This window comes from Oncorhynchus keta, chromosome 19 (assembly GCF_023373465.1).
Source record: "Oncorhynchus keta strain PuntledgeMale-10-30-2019 chromosome 19, Oket_V2, whole genome shotgun sequence".
In the NCBI taxonomy this organism is placed as follows: domain Eukaryota; kingdom Metazoa; phylum Chordata; class Actinopteri; order Salmoniformes; family Salmonidae; genus Oncorhynchus; species Oncorhynchus keta.
Genome location: NC_068439.1, coordinates 54,957,538 through 54,979,294, shown reverse-complemented (window position 1 = coordinate 54,979,294; position 21,757 = coordinate 54,957,538). Strand labels below are relative to the sequence as shown.

Sequence of the window (21,757 nt, the reverse complement as noted above, 5' to 3'; positions counted from 1 at the left end):
CCCACTGTCAGAGCACAGGCTGCAGAGAGACTCTCTATCTCTCTCACACACACACACAGGAGGAAACACTTGGCCTTCTTCTCAAGGCCTCTCCTTGCTGAGACAACATGCTGGGAGGAGCTCCTGTTTATCAGTGGTGGGTGTTTAGCTCTCTGGCTCATCTCCCTAAAACATAGCAACACAACCCCTATAGACACAACCAGAACCTGGGCCCACCACAACACAAGAGAGAAGAGAAGAGGGTGAGAGAGGAGGGGAGGGAAGAGAAGTAAATGTTGTTTTGACAGAAAAGGAAGAGTAGGGTATCCCGAGGATCCACAATAAACTGAAGGGGGAAAAAAGTGAAATCTCCTGCCTGCAACACTCTCCCCTCGTCATCGTAGTGACTGCAAATAGTAAGATGGTCCACACCGAACAGTTCAATCACAGGTGTGGTTCCCACAACCCACAACCACACGTGTGAAAGTACAGTCCGTTCCAATGGGGGCCAGTACTGTGTTAACGCGTGATGTCCAGATGTCATGACCCGAGAGGGTTTCGCTGTAGGACACGGGGAAACAAGAGAAACGCATGAGGCTCAATAATGCAAGGAGGACAGGAGTGAGGGGTTAGAAAGGAGGAGAAAGGGAGGAGAGAGCGCACCTTGGCCACACATGGGCCAGGTCAGCCATAAAATATACTCATTAGAGGGACGCTGGCCTCCTCTATTATTTACACCTACACGCCCCCCCTCTTCCTGCATCACTCCCTTACCTACAGGGCTACGGTAATATAAAAAGACAGGGAAGGCGAGAGAAAGAGGCGGAGAAAGAGCCAGAGAGAGAGATGTGAAAGAGAAAGAGACAGAGAGAGGGAGAGAGATGTGAAAGAGAAAGAGACAGAGAGAGACAGAGAGAGGGAGAGAGATGTGAAAGAGAAAGAGGCAGAGAAAGAGACAGAGAGAGGGAGAGAGATGTGAAAGAGAAAGAGACAGAGAGAGGGAGAGAGATGTGAAAGAGAAAGAAACAGAGAGAGGGAGAGAGATGTGAAAGAGAAAGAGACAGAGAAAGAGACAGAGAGAGGGAGAGAGATGTGAAAGAGAAAGAGACAGAGAGAGGAAGAGAAATGTGAAAGAGAAAGAGACAGAGAGAGGGAGAGAGATGTGAAAGAGAAAGAGGCGGAGCAAGAGACAGAGAGAGGGAGAGAGAGGGAGAGAGAAAGAGGCGGAGAAAGAGACAGAGAGAGGGAGAGAGATGTGAAAGAGAAAGAGGCGGAGAAAGAGACAGAGAGAGGGAGAGAGATGTGAAAGAGAAAGAGACAGAGAAAGAGACAGAGAGAGGGAGAGAGATGTGAAAGAGAAAGAGACAGAGGGAGAGAGATGTGAAAGAGGCAGAGAAAGAGACAAAGAGAGGGAGAGAGATGTGAAAGAGACAGAGGGAGAGAGATGTGAAAGAGAAAGAGGCGGAGAAAGAGACAGAGAGAGGGAGAGAGATGTGAAAGAGAAAGAGACAGAGAGAGGGAGAGTGATGAGAAAGAGACAGAGAAAGACACAGAGAGAGGGAGAGAGCGGAAAGAGAAAGAGACAGAGAGAGGGAGAGAGATGTGAAAGACAAAGAGACAGAGAGAGGGAGAGAGATGTGAAAGAGAAAGAGGTGGAGAAAGAGACAGAGAGACGGAGAGAGATGTGAAAGAGAAAGAGACAGAGAGAGGGAGAGAGATGTGAAAGAGAAAGAGACAGAGAGAGATGTGAAAGAGAAAGAGGCGGAGAAAGAGACAGAGAGAGGGAGAGAGATGTGAAAGCGATAGAGACAGAGAGAGGGAGAGAGATGTGAAAGAGAAAGAGACAGAGAGAGGGAGAGAGATGTGAAAGAGAAAGAGACAGAGAGAGGGAGAGAGATGTGAAAGAGAAAGAGACAGAGAGAGGGAGAGAGATGTGAAAGAGAACGAGAGACAACTGAAAAGAAAGAGAGGTGGACAGATACAAATGACAAGGCGGGTGAGGTGAGAGGTGGCGAAAGAGAGGCAGAAGCCCTGTTTATACCTTTTTCCAAACATGGGTCCGTTGTCCTGATCCTGTCCACATTCTGATTGTGGCCAGATTACCAGAAATGTGTCTACACATGGTATTAAAATGTGTCTGTTATCCATCCACTGTGTCTGCATTGTGACCAGATTTCCTGGTCCCTTCCTTTATGCCAATTATTTCACAGCTATTCTTTCTAAATAATATTGTGTTCATGTGTTGTAAGACACATATCGATGTAATCAGACACTGGTGACGCCTGTCAGTGACTTTATAGGGCAGAATAATGATTATTTAAATGGTGTCTCTGTCCAGATCTGTCGACTCTCGTAAGATATCCAGACACAATGCTTGTGGGCACAATCAGAATGTGGACAAGCTCAGGACAAAGGACACAATTTAGAACCTGGTTTGAACGGGGCCACTGAAAGAGGGAGGGAGAAAGAATAGCAGAAAGAGAGCAACAGAGAAGTCGTCACATCATACATGTACATTCCTAAAACATTTTCAACCAACCACCATTAACCGCAATTGATTAGCAACATTGATGTCAATTTAAATGATGTATGAACATGCAAATGACCAATATAATCACTGTCAAATATTCGCAAATTATGCAGGCAATCACTGTGCTCATTCGATGGCGACTGTGGTGTAAACACACTTTGCAGGAAAAGTCATTTATTCGATTTGAAGTACTGCAACAGGACAAATATTTCTGACAGAGAATAAAACAAAACGGTGCTATGAACCAAAAAGTATTCAATGGCTCACTTTATGTTAATCTCCAAAAAGGTTCTGTATAGAAGCACAATGCTTTCTTGTTTTTTTTTTTGCAGTGTGTTCAGTTCAGCCCATTTGGATTCTTCCAGAGAAATGCTAAGGATTCTGGTACTTCTTTTGGGGAATTTGTGTTCTACCTGTCATTTCGGTAGGCGAGAACTGAACTGGGCACATTCTTTCAACTCAGGGAAGACGAGGCGCCGTTCCTGGAATCTGTCTGTTCGGAAGGTTGCAAAAATCACAAAGCGTTCAGATATAAACGCACTTTGTAGAACATGATATGATATTCTGTCATGCAGAATTGGGCGTCATGGCAGTTCTACTCATTACATTTCACCTCTCTGAATATACCCAAGGTGATCACATACTCCCAACTCAGACGAGACTAGGTGCCATTTCTGGAAATGTCACACATCGATCAGTCGCATCACACCTCACCTGTGACCACCTCTTCAGAAGGCAAGGGGGAGGGGTCTGGCCGAGTGACAAGCCAATGGACAGCCTGGCAAAGTGACAACGAGGAAACAGTAGCCGTTGCCAATGGTGACAGCCAGAAGTCACACTGTTGTACTGTGCCTGTGCTTGTACCACTCACAGTGGTGCTATTCTTGTCCAAGGAATGTTTGACTTGTGTTTGTGATGTGATTGGCTTGTTACTGTGATGTTATGTCTTGCTAGTGAGAGTTGCTGCTATCGTAGTATAAAGTAACTATTTGACAGCAGATGTTTGGACTGAACGTCAAAAACACATGACTTAGTTTGTCTTCCTTACACTTATACATTTGTAATACATGCATTCCATTAGCATGCGTTGACTAGCTCTCTCTCTCTCTCTCTCTCTCTCTCTCTCTCTCTCTCTCTCAACAAACAAAATACTAATGTCAGAATACGGAAAAACAACCTTTCTTCCCAGACAGAATCCCAGCAGCAGAAGTGGAAGGCATGAGGCAGGCAGCGAATGGTAGATTTAATAGCTTCAAGACCACAGAGAAGATCTGAGCAAAAAGACCACTGTCTTCTTCTCATCATCATCTCCTAATTCCTGTCAGTGCTGTGTGTGTGTGTGTGTGTGTGTGTGTGTGTGTGTGTGTGTGTGTGTGTGTGTGTGTGTGTGTGTGTGTGTGTGTGTGTGTGTGTGTGTGTGTGTGTGTGTGTGTGTGTGTGTGTGTGTGCGTGTGTGCGTGCGTGCGTGCGTGCGTGCGTGCGTGCGTGCGTGCGTGCGTGCGTGCGTGTGTGTGTGTGTGTGTGTGAGTGTAGTTTCTTGGAGTAAAGGTTCTACTGCATCTTGAAGGTCAACCATGCTAACTTAGTTCAGCATGAGCTGACATGTAACTGCTATTATTAAATATATCAGCAAAGTGTAGGCTAATTAGGGAGGTGTGTGTGTGTGTGTGTGTGTGTGTACATGCGTGTGTGTGAGCGCATGTGAGAGAGAGAGAAATATCCAACTTCAAGTTCCACAGTTTGACCTTGAGGTTTGTGTGTGTGTGTGTGTGTGTGTGTGTGTGTGTGTGTGTGTGTGTGTGTGTGTGTGTGTGTGTGTGTGTGTGTGTGTGTGTGTGTGTGTGTGTGTGTGTGTGTGTGTGTGTGTGTGTGTGTGTGTGTTTGCGTGTGTGTGTGTTGTGTGTGTGTGTGTGTGTGTGTGTGTGTGTGTGTGTGTGTGTGTGTGTGTGTGTGTGTGTGTGTGTATATTATGTGTGTGTGTGTGTGTGTGTGTGTGTGTGTGTGTGTGTGTGTGTGTGTGTGTGTACATGCGTGCGTGCATGTGTTTGTGGCATAGTCATGGACGGAGGCTGCTATCTGCTAGCCTGTTCCTCTGTGCATAATTATCGTCTACTCAGTGCTGTGGAGGAAACATGCTCTTGGATGATCTAAGACCTGGTTTGTGTTCATTAGGCAGTTAACGGAAGAACAAGGACTGAAAGCGGGAGGGACGAAGTTAAAACACCCATTGTCGTTTTCAAAACGTTTTACTACACTATGCCCTAATGAATACAAACATTGTGAAAATACCATTTAACAGAGGCACTAGTGTGGTCCTCTGTAGCTCAGTTGGTAGAGCACTAACTCCTAGATAGTGGGTTTGATTCCTGGGACAAAACGGTACGTCATAATACAGAATAATTATACATCCTGTCCAATACTACACTGTCAATCCATCACCATTAGTTACACACAGTGACATTGTAGTGTGTTTTTGGATGAATCATCCCTTACGAGCTCCGATAACTCTTTCTGTAACACGTTGTAGGAATCGGAGACAACAGCTTCAACGTGATAGAAACATACCATGTATCCTACATCTCATCCGTGCAATTTCATGAAAGTATCAAGTCTCCAAGGAAACAGATCCTTGTGGAGCAGATACTGGAGTGCGGCATCAAAGTCGACAAAATATAATGATGCGACGAACGTGGAAAGAAAATAAATAAACGTTGTACGAAAAAGAAATGTCCTCCCGGTTAGCTTCTCAGTCCGAAAAGACAGGAGGACACAATATTGACGGAGCCAAACATCGACGGCAGATCTCACGGCTACTTCATAGGAATAGCAAACGGCATGAGAGGTAGACGCTAGACAAAAACACTCTCCCAAGACTTGAAACACGAAAGGGCTCTATATTTCAGAGCTCTATTAGATGTGGAAGGATAACAACAACAAAAAACGTGAGGAGGCGCGCGGAAGCTGATGAATCGATGCTACCCTCCGTGCCCTGATTAACACCAGCAACCAGAAGAGATGAATGAGGATGTAGGGTTGGAGGGAAGTACAGACAGACCGTAGAGTGACTCATCACTTTAAACATACACTTCTTTATAACACCATGACTTGATCCTTTAATTATCATATAAGACAAGAGAGCACCTGGCCTGACCCATTCTAGACCAGACTTGAACCATTTTCACACTACCATGCCAACACAAACCGTATTGTTCTGGCTAAGATATTGTCTTTTTAAATGGTTCTTTCCAGCACAGTATCAGTCTTGATTATCCTCCCTAGACCAAGGCTAGGCCCAAGCTCCCTTCATGCAAATGCTAACCTTCAACACATTCAAGTTCCATCCCTAGTATCAACACTGTTAGCATTCAGTGCTGACATGGGCTTTCTCACATACAGAAGGCCAAACGTAACCCTGATCCATCACACTCTCCCTTAAATGACAAGTGATGAGAGTGCATTGTTAGTTGAGACACGTTGAGACATGTTCCAAATTAAATTCCCAACAATGTCCTTACCTACCTAGACAACTCTGGGAATGGATTTGATGGAGCACACTTCTCTGGAGGGTTTACAAGAGCCGGTGAGAGTGAATCAGAGTGTTCATCCACCAAATAACGCTGGCCTCTCTTCCCAAACTCAATGTCCAATTAAGATATATTTACATTGAGTATGGTTGATTTCTATGCGCTTAAGAGATAGAGAGCGATGAGATCACTAGAGATTAGATTTTTATTGTCTGTTTCCCAGAAATAGCCTTTACATCTACACTGCTCCTTTACCAAAAAGAGAGGGAGAGAGATAGAACGAGAGCGAGAGCGAGAGAGAGAGAGAGAGAGAGGTAGAAAGAGAGAGAGAGGGAGAGAGAGCGAGAGAGACAGGGAGAGAAAGAGAGAGAAAGAGAATGAGAGTGAGAGAGAGAGAGAGAGAGAGAGAGAGAGAGAGGGAGAGAGATAGAAAGTGAGAGATAGAAAGAGAGAGAGAGAGGAGAGAGAGAAAGAGAGATAGAGAGAGGGAGAGAGAGGGAGAGAGAGAGTGAGGGAGAGAGAGGGAAAGAGAGAGAGAGGGAGAGAGAGGGAGGGAGAGAGTGAGGGAGAGAGAGGGAGAGAGGGAGAGAGAGAGGGAGAGAGAGAGGGGGAGAGAGGGAGAGAGCGAGAGAGGGGGGGGAGAGCGAGAGAGAGAGAAAGACTGATAGAGTGACACATGGAAACAACGTGTTCGATCTATTTGATACCATTCCACTCATTCCACTCCAGTCATTACCACAAGCCTGTCCTCCCCAATTATGGTGACACCAACCTCCTGTGACACATAGCCTAGAGTCTAGCGCTATCCTTACAGATAGCCACAGGACAAGACAAGGTGAAACCTACTGTAAACAGACAATGCAAATCTAATCTCTCTTAACATAACCAAAATGAGTGCCACGAGGCTCGATACTAGATCCTTTACTGTTCACTATTTCCATGAATAATGTTGGTTTGTCCCTTAATAAGACGAACTGGGGCTTACATCTTTATGTGGAGGACACAGTTATTTATTCCCTTGCCATCTCAGTGCAGCTTGGCTTTGATTCACTTCAAAAATCGCTCCCCGATCTTAAATTTGTGCTAATTGTTGATAACACCAAGTTTACGTTTTCTGTCCAGGTCTTGTAAAATTGACCCTAAAGACCTGTGTATCTGCACCTTGAGAGGAGCCCAAATTGAGTATCTAGGTATTTGGATTGGTGATCAGCTATCCTTTAAAACACGCATCGATAAGCTGACTAAAAAGTTGCCAGCATAGATTAGTTCCTTGTATCTAAATAAATCCTGTCTCACTTCTGAAAGTAGGAGGAAGATTGTTCAAGTAACATTCCTCCCAATTATTGACTATTGGCAACTCAATCTACAATGCAGCCTCTGTGTTAAAACCTCTGGATGCAGTCTACCACTCAGCCTTTCGTTGTATCACTGGTGATCATTTACATACACACCGTTGTCTCTTATGTAGTTCTGTTGGCTGGGCGTCTCTAATGACCAGAAGGGCCCAACATTAGCTATTATTCGTATATTAAGCACTTCTCCAGAAACTCACATACTGCATCACCTGACTTCTAAATTGAAAATGTGTCTAGTAAGTATAAGAATCCCTCTCAAGACAGGTTGGTTCTAGAGGTTCCACAAGTCTCCTCTGAGTTAGGGGAGACCGTTTTCAGTTTCTGTGCCCCTCAGTCCTGGAATGACCTACAGGTCACTCTGAAAATGGATTTGTTGGTCCCAAAAAGTTCATTTAGAGCTCTGCTAAAAAATGTGACCAATGAAAACTACAGTTCATCTGTTTCGACTTATTGCATCTATTTGTTTCTACTGCCCTTTTGAATGTAATGTCATTTAATTGAAATGTTGTAACTGTAAATTTGTAGTGATCATGCTTGGACTGTTGTTTTCAGGGCACCAATGGAAATGACACCCTGGTCTCAGTGGGCTCCCCTATTTAAATAAAAATAAATAGGCCAGCCCAGCCAATCGCTACAGAAAGAGCATGGGTGTGTAGCCAATTATCACAGAGCAGACGTCCAGCCCCATGTGTCACCGTTCACCGCAGACTTGGAGAGGAGATTGCTATATAACTTGGCAGCTACCCAACCTCATTCAGTGACAAATGACAGATTCTCCTAATTCTGGGCAGGACAGTCTGCCACGTAAGCCATCCAGGCCGCTCGCTGACTGACTGGCCGCCTCTTCGGTTTCCTGTTCCCAGCATGCCTCATTGCTACAAGGTATGGGTCTGTAGTGGTTAAGGTGAGCTTGGGACAACCTCCAGAGGTTAAATTATGTGGAAAAAGAGATTAGATAGTTCTTGCATTGGCCCTCCGAACACTAATGTGTGTACAGGCACACACATGCACATAGACACATTGTATCACACACTCACATATATGCACACAAGCATGCAGCTATGCACACACACACACGCACACAGCAATGCAAATGTCAGCAAAGCGCACAAACACGCACACACAGACACACACAATGTAAGCAACTGAAAAATATGAAACCCTCTATTCCCTACATTGCCTCACCATCACCAGTCTGACTTCTAGACCACAAAGCCTCCCTTTGTGTCCTCCCTACGGAAAGGTGGTGGTAGCCCCTTTAAGAGGGGGAAATCCCACAGAGCCTGCCTGCCTTCTCCCTCCCCACCTGCCCTTACCAGTCCCCCTTCTCTCCTTCTCTCCCTCCTTCCCTCCCTCCATCTCCCTCTAGACTGCTGTGGAGAAATCATAATGAAGAATCACATTAGACCACAAACGGACAGTAACACACGAATAAAGGCCGTCCAAAAATATAAAAAAATACAACTCTATTTCACCGTTTGCGAGCGACGCTAAATATTGGGGCGTCTGGTGTCGATTCATGTCTTTCTGACATGTAAGTTGGGAGCTGGAGCGCCGCCCACACATCTCTCTCTCTCTCTCTCTCTCTGAGCTTCTATCAGTTGCTACAGCTGAGGGAAAAAATGAGTGAAGAAAAGAGAGCGAGAGATGGAGAATGTGTGTTGTCTGCCGCAGAGAGGAGATTTCCGACCCAGGCCTCGTTCCCATTGGCAGGTTGCTACTGAGTGCATACTGTCCATGTCTGTCTGTTCAACAGCATGTGTGTGTGTGTGTGTGTGTGTGTGTGTGTGTGTGTGTGTGTGTGTGTGTGTGTGTGTGTGTGTGTGTGTGTGTGTGTGTGTGTGTGTGTGTGTGTGTGTGTGTGTGTGTGTGTGTGTGTGTGTGTGTGTGTCAATGTGTGTGTGTGTGTGTGTGTGTGTGTGTGTGTGTGTGTGTGTGTGTGTGTGTATCTGTGTGTGTGTGTGTGTGTGTGTCTGTCTGTCTGTCTGTCTGTCTGTCTGTCTGTCTGTCTGTCTGTCTGTCTGTCTGTCTGTCTGTCTGTGTATATTTCTGTCAATTTGTGAGTATGTGTGATTTAAAGCCATTGAATGGATTTTGCACTGAGCTGTTTCACTGTGTTCATGGGATGTATGCGTACAGTAGCTATATTTGGGACCAGGGTTTTTTGTTTCAACCAGAGCTCACTGTTAGTGCACAAAGACAGAGAGAACATACACATGCATGCAGATGAACAAACACACACACACACACACACACACACTCACTCATGCACACACACACACACACTCACACACACACACACACACACACACACACACACACACACACACACACACACACACACACACACACACACACACACACACACACACACACACACACACACACACACACACACACACACAGTTGTGTGAAGCCGGGTGTGTGTAATACATCTAACGTGACAGAGTCTGGCCCATGCTTGCTACGTCAGAACACAGAGGTCCAGAGAACACACACTCTCTGCATGGTGTATCCATCTCCCCCTAGCAGCACCACAACACAGTGAGGTCACACAGGCTGTTGGGGAGCTGTATTATGTGTTTGTGTGTGTGTGTGTGTGGGGGGGGTGCAGAGGGAGTCATTAGGAAGGTGGAGGGAGACACACAAACACACAGGACAGGAGGACGGTTAGCTAGGAGAGCGTGTTAGAGAATGGTGTTGTCCACACCCTCAGGCAGGCCCAGATAGAGACACAATTAAAACAACACACACACGCACACACACACACACACACACACACACACACACACACACACACACACACACACACACACACACACACACACACACACACACACACACACACACACACACACACACACACACACACATATACAAACACACTCTCTCGATACACATTGAAACATATGCAAAGAGGCAAAATAAACATCACAGCATGAGAAGTGTTTTAATGCTCACATTTGTAGGATTACATATTTGACAGGTGTCAGTCATTCATGTTAGTTCACCCTAATCATTTTTTCCCTTCAGATTTTACACAAACAAATCGTTGCATGCATTTGCACACATCCTTACTGTACACCTTAATGTGTGTAATGTTTATCCAAAGGCAACCTAGATCAAATACATGACGATACGTCCAAACAAACCACCATAGAGGTTTGAGATATGCACCCCTCCATCCCTCCTTTGGCCGGCTTGAGCCTTGTCCTCCCCGGCTATCGTTTGCATAGAGTGCGCAGATCTACATTCTTAATCCTACTTCTACATTGAATAAACCATTGAATAAACCATTGGATCTATACAGCCTTTAGATTCCTAAGTCTATATATATATATATATCTAAAGACACCATCATAGAGGTTTGAGATCAACTTCACTCCAACCCTCCATCCCTGGCCTGAGCAGTGGCAGGCCAGTCATATCCCCCTTCTCCCCTGCTCTCCCCTGGGCCCTGCTGTCACCACATCACCTGTCAGGCCACTGATGAAGGAGGAGGAGGGTCAACTCATCTAATCCCCCCGTGGCTATGGAGAAGGGGTGGAGGGTTGACCCCTGACCTTCTCATGAGGCCAGATGGGGAGATTGAGGGGGGGGGGCATTAGAATGTTGAGCACAGAGCTGCGTGGTGCAGCAGGACTAACGGTGGTACTATTATAGATTATAGATGACACTGTGTGGTTAGTGTGGTGTTATAGACATAGACTAAAGATATTTTGGACATAGATTCAGAACAACTAAATATACAGTGAACGTTTCATATGTCTGCATGGTCACGGTTTTTTTCAACCTCCGAAAACGGGTTTTGAATTCCCAACATACCTCCCCATTCCAACCCCAAGAGGGAAAGAGAAAGAGCCGCAAAAAAGGAACGGAAATGCAAATAAGAAGTGGGTTGCGTTTCTGCGTCGCCGAAATCAGCATATATTTGCAGGAAAAGTCAGCATAGCACCTCAAAACCAAACTAGCAAGCTGTCACCACACTGTCTGGGGGGAGAAGAGGATTCGAGGGACTAACGCTACATACATAGAATCGGCTCTGTTTCGGTTGACATTATGCCTGAATGCTTATCAACGTGGTGAAACTCGCTTTCTGGCAGTGTATTTACCATCCCACTCATTTGTGACTGACGCTGTTTCAGCACCACGGACAGCGCTGAAACCCTCACTAGCGCTCCCTCCTTCTCTCTCTACGCGTGAGGGGAGGAGGAGGGGGGGGGGCGGGGTTTCCCTAGCAGATTTCAGGATCTAGTCATTCCTCCATTGCTACACAATACCATCTTCCAACCGGATTTACCATAAGGGAGGATGTCATAGGCGATCACGAATACATGGCGTTCATGATGAATTGAATCATCCAGCCCCCTCCATTACTCGTTTTCTCATCCGACACTTTCCCCAATTCAACAGCATCGCTACAGCAGCGGCAAGCCTGTATTTGTCAATATTAACCGTCGCTGGTTACATGTATCTTTCATTTGCTTTCCTCTCATGACACCGCACGACTATTCGCCTTGTTCAACATCACAGTTCTGAATAAGAAACATGACAAAGCAAACATACCTAAAAACACATAGAAATAGCCATTTTCAATGTCTTGTGTATAACAGTTTGAAGCCTTTATATCGTTTTCCGATCGGTAGCCTAAGTCGACTCGTATTCTGCTCACGAAACCAGCAGAGCCTCAGCCACGTTAACCAGCCGCTTCAATTAGCGATGTCATTCACAAATCAGTCACATATCATTCATTGCGCCTGCTTTGTCATGTATTCCGCAATTAACACGGGCATTTCTGTGCGCTTAAATACATAAACTTATCATCACCAACTGTCATGGGCTACATTTGGAGAATTGCTGTGGCCAGCCGCGTGTCAATAACGAAAAACATACAACGCAAGCATGTTTAGCTCCGCACACCGTCAGCTGTCATTTTCAGATTTGACAAGCAGAAGCAGATACGGGCTATGAATAATTCAACACACAAAACTGAGCCCCTTACCGAGAAAAACCGCCTCGCGAACGCCATGGCAACGAATGATACCGAACAGGTTTGTATGAATGTAGGCTACATTGTCATCTTCCGTCGCATGCAAGGATGTGTTAAATCAATTAGTCCTGTGAAAATAAGGGGGGTTCAAGGCGCAAGGCGCTGACCAGCCGCGGAGAACTGCAAAATCAGCTAGAGATGGAGAGAGCAAAATCAACCGTCATGTAGCCTATGAGACGCCCGCGAGAGGCACCTCAACGGACAGTCAACTGAAATTAATTCACATTGTCACAGAGAAATATGAATCACTCAATGCAATTTTGCATTTACCTGTCAAGACTCCGACACGGATTTGGTGGTCGTGGTTTGTTAAAATCACCCCGTCTGACGCCATGTTCAGCAGCGCTGTCGCCCGCACTGAGAACTCACGGCGGGGCCAAGAGCCGATCACATCGAACTTAGGGGGAGGGTATGAGGAGGAGGAGGATGAGGAGACGGAGGGAGGGAGGGAATGAGGAAGAAGAGCAGAGCTAGGCGTGAGAAGTGGAGAGCCGAGCGATTAAGACACCTAGATAGCTGGCCGTGCGCGGCAGAATGCGGGGGCCGTTTAAACCGCACACATCACTCAGCTGGCCGTCTGCCATGGTAGTAGTGTGGATTCCAGATTCATTCTTTTGGAGACTACTATTGATTTCTCTATGAAGACTCAGAGAAACAGATAGGCTTTAAGCAATGCTTCGGTAATGCCATTCCAATTTTCCCACGTCATATGCTTGGTGTCACACCGTCTATGGATCATAGTATATTGGGTGATGAAAAGGCACTTTTAGTCTACGAGGTGTTTGCCCGCTTCGTATGAAATAGTAATGACCAGGAGATGTAAGGACTAGGTAGGCCTACTGCGTTTCCATCCTCAGAAGCCCAAGAGAAGATCACAGTCTGACCTGTAAAAATACAACTCCATCCCGAGGCAAAAACCTCGCTTCTATTTTTAGTCTGACTGCACGCTTCCGTGGTGTATAATTCCCCTTGGTTTTTTTTTATGGGGGAAAAAACGGCCAATCCTCCCGCTTCTGTTTGGATTTGATCAATACATGATTCATGAACACACCTAGCCTATATGAGCATGGGGACTATGGACTATGGTGTGTACCGCGCACCATGGCGGGAACTGGGTCAACTCTTCAAGCCTGATCGCTCACTCACGTCAAAACCGTCAAGTCAGTCGTGTCTGGAATGAGTCCCCGGCGCAAGCAACAAACTGAATGGAGACCTTGACAACATTTGATTTACACATCCATGTATTTGATTAATCAGTGTGATTTTAGGTGAGGGTGACAGTTCACACGCCCAGAATCACACATCCTAGGGATGACCCTCCCAACATCCAACATCCAATGCTGAAGTCCATGGGCTTTGGAAAGATCTGCCCTGGCCTTGATTTCAACTCCACAGATGTGGTTTCTCCATCCGGATTAGACCAAATATCAAATCATTATAGAAGTCTGTATGGTTCAGATTTGGTCCAGTCCGGACCTGCCTCTATTTGGCCCAATGTAAAATAGATGTATATGCCTTGTTCAGATTTGGTACAGTACAGTAATGTACAGTAAAGTAGAGTGAGTATAATTTACTATATTGTACTTTACTGTACTAAACTTCTACTGAACTAAACTGGACTTTACTGTACTGAATTAAACTCTACTGTGCTCTACTGTACTGTACTGTGCTTTACTGTACTGTGCTGTCCAAACTTGTAAAACATAGATGTCTATGAAGGCTTCAGATTTAGTCCGTCCAAATGTGGTATGGTTTGGGGGCGGAGCTCATTCAGATAATACCCATTGTGCTTGGCAAGTGTTCATTTTTTTAAATGTACATTTTAGGCGTTTGTCACGCCCTGACCGTAGATTGCTTTGTATGTTTCTATTTTTGTTTGGTCAGGGTGTGATTTGGGTGGGCACTCTATGTTTATATGTCTAGGTTTTTGTATTTCTATGTTTCGGCCGGGTTCTCAATCAGGGACAGCTGTCTATCGTTGTCTCTGATTGGGAATCATACTTAGGTCGCCTGTTTTTCCAATTTTAGGTATGGGGAGTTGTATTTCTGTTTAGTGTTTGTGTCACCTTGCAGGACTGTTTCGGGTTTTCCTTTTGTTATTTTTGTATTCATTGTTCAGTTCCTTAAAATAAAGATGAAAACGTATCCCTCTGCATTTTGGTCTGACGATTACTCTTCTTCCGATGAAAGCTGTTACAGGCTTTTAGCATGACACTCTTATCCAGTTACCGGGAACTCTATTGTAGTTAGTGTTTTCTTAATTTTCTTCGTCTGACCACTGCCAGTTCTTAAGCTTTTGAAAAAGCTAACATAAATACATGTGACACATGGGAGCAATAATAAATATTCCGTAATGCAATCTTCAGTTATTTCCAATAAAAATATTATTTAAAATGTTGAATGTGATATAATGCTTTCTTCACTGACATGTACAGGTAACTGGCAAGATAAAGCAAACACCAACATATTGTCTGAGGGTGCTGGGCCACCACAACCCACCAGAACACACACACACACACACACACACACACACACACACACACACACACACACACACACACACACACACACACACACACACACACACACACACACACACACACACACACACACACACACACACACACACACACACACACACACACACACACACTTAACTAACTCAGGATCCACACCCGTGTGAAAGCACCTTCAATATACTTTGTGTCCCTCTTTTATTTGGGCAGTTACCTGTAGATATAGGTGAATGTATGTAGAGCTGACCTTTGGCAACATCATTTTCAACGTTCATTACAAATAGTTTCAAGGAAAGTACGTATTTTCAACATCTGGAAAGTTGCTATTGTCAACACTCGTTCAGAGCTGAAAATGAACCTGATTTCAAAGTAATTTTGCTCCCTGGGATATTTATTAAAAGGTTCAAAGAGCAATACATCATCAGTTGCTACATACATTTCTGTAACTTAAATGAATGATAAGTATCCATTAATTCCTGAAAGATTTGACTTAGACAGCAAATGCCTCATGAGCTTAGTTCCACTGTCATACCACATCAGAATCCAAAATATAAGCATGTCGTTAACCCCAATGTTTGTAAACAAAATACATGTAAACAAACACCATATAGCCTCAAAACATGGTTAAAGCTATACTTTTGATGTCCTTGCACCCATAGTTCTGTTGATGAATTAAAGAGAGGTTACATTTCTTCAGCCCCGTCCCTCAGCTCTTTACAGAGAAAGGGAAAACGCATTGATATTGTTTCTACTGCTGATTGCCCCTTTAAAGGGTGGTGAAAAGAAACCTGACAGTATGAGTTCACAGGTATTCTAGTTGAATGTGATTACCCTGCTCCATTAGACACTATATCATGTGTGGTTAGTCAGAGTGCTTGGTAACGTTACCCCCTTCAAAACGTTACATCTGGTCCCTCCGACCTCCACCTCGATGTCTTCATTCCTGTCCCTGACACAAACCAAGCTGGACGTCATTGAGAAATCATGGGTCCTTCTGCCCTTTGACCTTTGAGAAGAAGCCTTCCCTGACAAGACATGCATGTCCTCCGGTGACTTCATCCACATCTGTCATGCTGTCAGCAGCACGACAAGCCCAGGCGTTAACCAGAAACTGAGCTGACTGTTAGCGCCCGGGCCCAGAACGAGCAGACACCACATCATCACGGTCCAGAGCTGGCAGGAGTTCCTGGAAGGATGGAATTCCCCTGTTACTGAGCGCAGGAGTGGCGAGATAAAGAGAGAGAGATAGATAGGAGGAGAGAGAGAGAGGAGTGAGAGAGGGAAAGAGAGAGAGAGAGAGAGAGAGAGAGAGGGGAGGGAGGGAAAGAGAGGGGGAGAGGTTGAGGGAGAGAGGGAGAGAGAGGGAAAGGGGGGGAGCGAGAGGGAGCCACACCATATGATGGATGCAATGGGCTGGGGACCCCATCTGGTGTGCAGAGGATTGTGTGGTGTGCCTGAATGTGTGTGCGCATGTGTGTGAGCGCGTGTGTGTGTGCATGTGTGTGTGTGTGTGTGTGAGGCGTGTGGCTCCAACGCTGTGTTCGTGGCGGTGGCAGGGAAAGCCCACAGGCTCCAGCTGCAGGACAGCCAGAGGACAGCAGATTGTGCTGGGCTGTTTGCGTTACGCAACAGTGGCAGCGCTAAAGCTACAGAATACCCCGCCCGCCCGCCTGCCTGGCTGTCCTGGGACGACCGCAGAACAGGAGCGCTGAATAGCCTAACACACCACCCACCCCCACTACCTACACGAACATATGCATACATTTAAGGGAGGAACGTGCCTGCACACAAACACATGTTAAAAAGCAGAACACACTAAATAGGCAAAGACACATAAAACACATTCCACGCTGAGTTCCTTACAAAAAATGTTCCATCATCCAGATGAATAAGTATGGCATTTTCCAACAACTGTTCCCCCCTCTCCCTCCACCTCATCCTGAGTGAGAAAGAGAGGGACCGAGCCATAAACCTTTATTTCCGCCCCAGCGACTTCTCATCCCTGCCTCCCTCCATCCGCTACCTCCATTCCCGAAAAGGAGACAGTACAGCTAAAATAGCTGTTAAATGCATGATAAAACATGCAGCAGGAAGTGGAGATGTACTAAGTTAAACTCACCTTTGCGTGTACAGTGTTGTACCTCATCATTTTATATGGGTCAAATATTTAATTGAATATTAAAATGTGATTAGCAAAGAGTACATTCGTTTTTTTTATTGAGGGTTTGTGCATCTTTATTACATTTTTTATAGAAACTTGCCTGGGATCGAGTCGCAGGAAGAGAAAGGACATTTAAAGAAAGGTGATTGGCTGGCTGTTTTGGCAGTGTCTCGTTCCATGGTCCTTCTACAAGGATTCTAACTTCCTGGTTGTAGCTAGCTGAAGTAAAGGTACGGACCAAATGTTGCACGTTCGAGTCCAATTTGTCCCCCCAAAAAAGTTTGTTGATGTATGGCTTGATTGAAGCATATTACGCCATAAATGTGCTGTGATTGGTTGAAATTGCAAGCACTCCTTTTGTAGTGCGGCGATTGGTTCGTTTTATGAGATAATATTGCGATGATTTGACTGTTTTATGTGGTAATAGTGCAGTGCTGGTCAAATTTGGAAGCCCTCTAATAATATGGCGGGTATGATTGATTTTGCCCCCCAAAAAATAGCGATTGCAGAATTGCTTAACCGTGGAGGTACTGACAACTGTAGCATTTTAGCTAACCCTAATCCTTTTCCTAAGTTTAACCTAATTCTCTTAACCTGCTACGTCAATGCTCCTAACCTGCTGCGTTAGTTCTCCTAACCTGCTACGTCAAGTCACTTCTGTCATAGCTGTGCTTCCTATCCCTATTCATCTCCCAACGGGAACGTATGCAAGTGCAAGTTAGATTGTCGCTGTTTACTGACACGTGGAGCTGAAAATAGTGCTCTTTTTTTTTTTACACTACTGCAGCGCATAACGATGAAATCGGAATATCCGAGGATCAGCAGCCACTTCCCATGTTTCACGCTTGTAACAAAATCACCACCACACTGCCTCCAATGGTGGTGAGTCGTATTGTAGTGGTTGGCCGTTAGCGAACAAACATCTCATTTTCTGGGGGGAGGGGGTGAACGTTAGGAACCGAATCGCATCAGTGAATGAGTTCATTTGACTCCCTGGTTTGTATACTGGTAATACTGCTGTTGTTTTGAGCTTCAAGCAACGATTATCTGCAAATAAGCTACAATGTTTGTCCCGAAGATGGTGAATCCGCGCTCATTTTTACAGTTCAAAAATCTTTGGAATTAATTTGGCTAGCAAAAATAAATAAATGTAATGTGCATATCATGATCTGACATAATGGTAGCCTACTTTTTGGGCATACATTAGAGGTTTGCAATTTTTTTCATGGTTCTAGATCGATTTTCAAGAATTTTGAATGAGGAGCTATTTGGGAGCTCAATGAACAGAGCCAAATGTTGTGGCTTTCTGAAGAAACTCGGAATGCCCATCACTATCTTATTGTTTTCACTGGCATCATAAACAATTAAATGAAGGTACCAAAATACAAGAAACACACTAAGAATACAATAACTTGCACAGCAGTTTTTCAGTCAAGTTCATTTTCTCTTCTGTTATGATACAGTATATCAACACTCTCCAGATTTCCTTATTAGTAGGTGTGACTGTACATGGCCTCATTTTAACAGAGAGAGAGAGAGAGAGGGTTAGAGAGAGGGAGAGAGACGGGGAGAGACACAGAGAGACCATGGTGCTTGCCTACGGAGCAGCAAGGTGAACTGCTCCTCCTTACCTTCAGGCTCGGCTCACCCCTACATCCCAACCCGAGCACTCCATTCCAGCACCTCTGGTCTCTTGGCCCTCCTACTCCTATGGGGGGGGGGGTCAGCTCCCGCTCAGCTCAGTCCAAGCTCTTCCCTGTCCTGGCATCTTAAAATGACCCCCCCTCCCCCCACACACACATCATCATTTTGACTGAGTTTGCTAATAACTACTTTACCGAGGAAAAATGTACTTGCCATGTCTTTGATATGTTGCTGTCTCACCCAGCTATCATAAGATGAATGCACTAATTGTAAGTCACTCTGGATAAGAGTGTCGGCTAAATGACTACAATGTAAAATGTAAAGTGTAGAGAGACGGAGAGGGGAGGAAGAAAAAAGTGAAGAAAACAATGACCCTTCCTTCTGCCGAGAGATTAACAGCAACCACTTCATTCAGGACTGCTGGGGGACGAGCCCCTTGTTTAGAGACAATCATTAGGGAACAACACATGTTATGGAGGAGAGGCGTTTCGACTAGTGTACGTGAGGCGGTGGGAGGTGGGGAGGTAGGCAGATCTTTGGGGAGAACGAGAGAGAAGGAGTTAGATAAAGAGCGTTAGAAAGTGAGAGAGGTAGGGAGATATGCGGGAGAGATCAAAGGAGCGAGAATGAGAACGAGAACATAGAGAGAGAGAGAGAGAGAGAGAGAGAGAGAGAGAGAGAGAGAGAGAGAGAGAGAGAGAGAGAGAAAATAGAGGGATGGAGGGTGAGAAGGCAGACTAGCTGAGAGAGAGAGAGAGTGAAAGAGAGAGAGAGGTAGTTAGAGAGCAGAGAAAAGAGAGAGCAAGACAGAGACAACGAAAGAGAGGTGGAGACAGAAATAGAGAGTGAGAGAGTGTGTGTGTATGTGTGCCTTAGCGTTATCTAAGCAGCAGTAAAGCACGCAGGCAGCGCGGCAGCAGCAGTGGCATTCTGATGAGAGAGAGAGCAGGATCTGGGCAGACTCCCACCATTACAGCGGCTGCTGCAGAACATGGCCTCAGGGCGCTGGAATCAAACCCATTACATCTGATACTGGATTCCTCCACTACTCGGAATTAATGCAATGTGGACGAGCCGTTTCGAAAGCCGGCCAGAGTCGCATAGCATCTCCACGCAAAGACAGGAGAGGAAAAGAGGATATGGTGGGAATCAGAAGGCCTAGAGAGAGGGAGGATACTGGAGAAGGGAGCAAAAGAGGAGGAATAGTGAAATAGGAGGAATTCATATTTCTGATTCAATTTTTGGGGGTGGATGGAAGAGGGGAAATAAAATGGATAGCTTTTGCTATAACATGTACAGGCTGGTTTCCAGATTAAGCCAGATTAAGCCTTTTTGTCAATAGTGTTTTAGTCTAGGACTAATCTTAGTGTGTGTTTTAGTAAACCAGCCCTATATGTTATAGAGAGCATGTTCAACGTACCGGTAACTGCCCAAATAAAGAAACTACTTGAGTAAATGAGGGATACAACGCATATTGAAAGCAGGTATTTCCTCACAGGTGTGGTTCCTGATTTTCTGAAGCATGTCACGGGATACTAGGAGTGGTGGGTTGGAATCAGGCGCAGAGAGCAGGGTTCAGTAAATCGTGATTTATTCTCCGGCCCGCCAGCATACATAAAACAGACCAGCCCAAACACAGGACCAAACAGTCCGGAGAATACAAACATGAAACCCACAACCAACAGAGTAACAAAAAAACAATCCCGCACAAAACAAGGGCGGGTCAAACTACTACATATAGGGAAGCTAATTAAACTAAAATACAGGTGAAACTAATAAGACAAAACCAACAGACAAACGAAAAAGGGATCGGTAGTGGCTAGTAGGACGGCTAGTAGGAGCGGCGCCTGAGACAGCGTTTTCCACCATCAACAAAACACCAAATGATGGAATGTCTCGTGGAAGAATGGTGTCAGATCCCTCCGATAGAGTTCCAGACACTTGTTGAATCTATGCCAAGACTCATTGAAGCTGTTCTGGCTCGTGGCGGCCCAACGCCCTATTAAGAGACTTTATGTTGGGGTTTCCTTTATTTTGGCAGTTACCTGTAGCTCCTGTTTTTATGTTTTTAGTCCAGGATTAGGCTTAAATAGCCCCGATACTCTCATCAATAGTCTACTAGCATATACCCAGCTTTTTTTTGTCACAGGCCTAGCTATGTCGTTTGCATAATTAACAAACTGGCATTTGAAAAGCAAAATGTCAGCACTAACAACCTTGGACAACCAACTACCCCAGGTCATTTTGTTTCCAGTTGTCTGTCTGATGCAGAGGAGTTGAACAGATTCTTTTTTTTTAAGGGCAGAAAATATGTATGTTTAACTCCTCTGTATCAGCCAGACAATTACTCATAGACATTACAGCCAGTAGATAGTGATGGCGCTGACATCATCCACGTATTCCAATGGAAATTATTTGAAGCACTATTGCTGAACGGGGCTAAACGTCACCAAAAAAGTCTCTAAGGATCATGGTGAAAGTGTCCGTAACTAGCAAAGGATCATGGTCTGTGTTGTCGTTTTCTGCCTGCCTAAGAGAGTCAACCGGAGTCTCCACGTAGCCTCCCGGCCCGTGATTGGTCTGTGTCGGCACGTGGCCCTGTGTGACCACAAACATCATAGTTAGAATGGATCCCTATTGGATCTATATGGATCCCTATATCCCTATTTAAATATCTCCATTTGTAGTGAACTCTAAAATAATTCACCATAGGATCGAACGTGATCATCATAAAGTAATAAAAGAGCCCCAAACGTGCATCAAAATCCCTCTGGAAACTCTTGAAAATCCTAGATATTCACCTTGAAAATGAAAATATATATTTAAATACACGTGACAATGATTTCACTTTGGGACCAAAATCTTCCACTCCCAAATTGCCCCCCATGAATGTACGCCTATGTTCAGCTACTGTTTAATAGTGGAAAAGTAGCACAGCTAAAGCACAGGCCTTTTTGCTGAAACATCAAGAAAAGCCTTCCTCTCCTTCCCCAGTCAG

At 45.1% G+C, this 21,757-nt stretch overlaps 1 protein-coding gene across 14 annotated transcripts in view; it reads right to left on the bottom strand.

The window, feature by feature from the left end:
* Nucleotides 1-12,836, bottom strand: part of LOC118370802 (gephyrin) — a 119,164-nt gene extending 106,328 nt beyond the window's left edge. For all 14 annotated transcript variants that reach the window (XM_052470811.1, XM_052470812.1, XM_052470816.1 and 11 more), the window contains exon 1: nt 12,709-12,836. In XM_052470811.1, the coding sequence (XP_052326771.1) occupies nt 12,709-12,772 (64 nt within the window). In that variant the 5' untranslated portion in view covers nt 12,773-12,836. The remainder of the gene's footprint in view (nt 1-12,708) is intronic.
* Between the last annotated feature and the right edge of the window lie 8,921 nt (nt 12,837-21,757).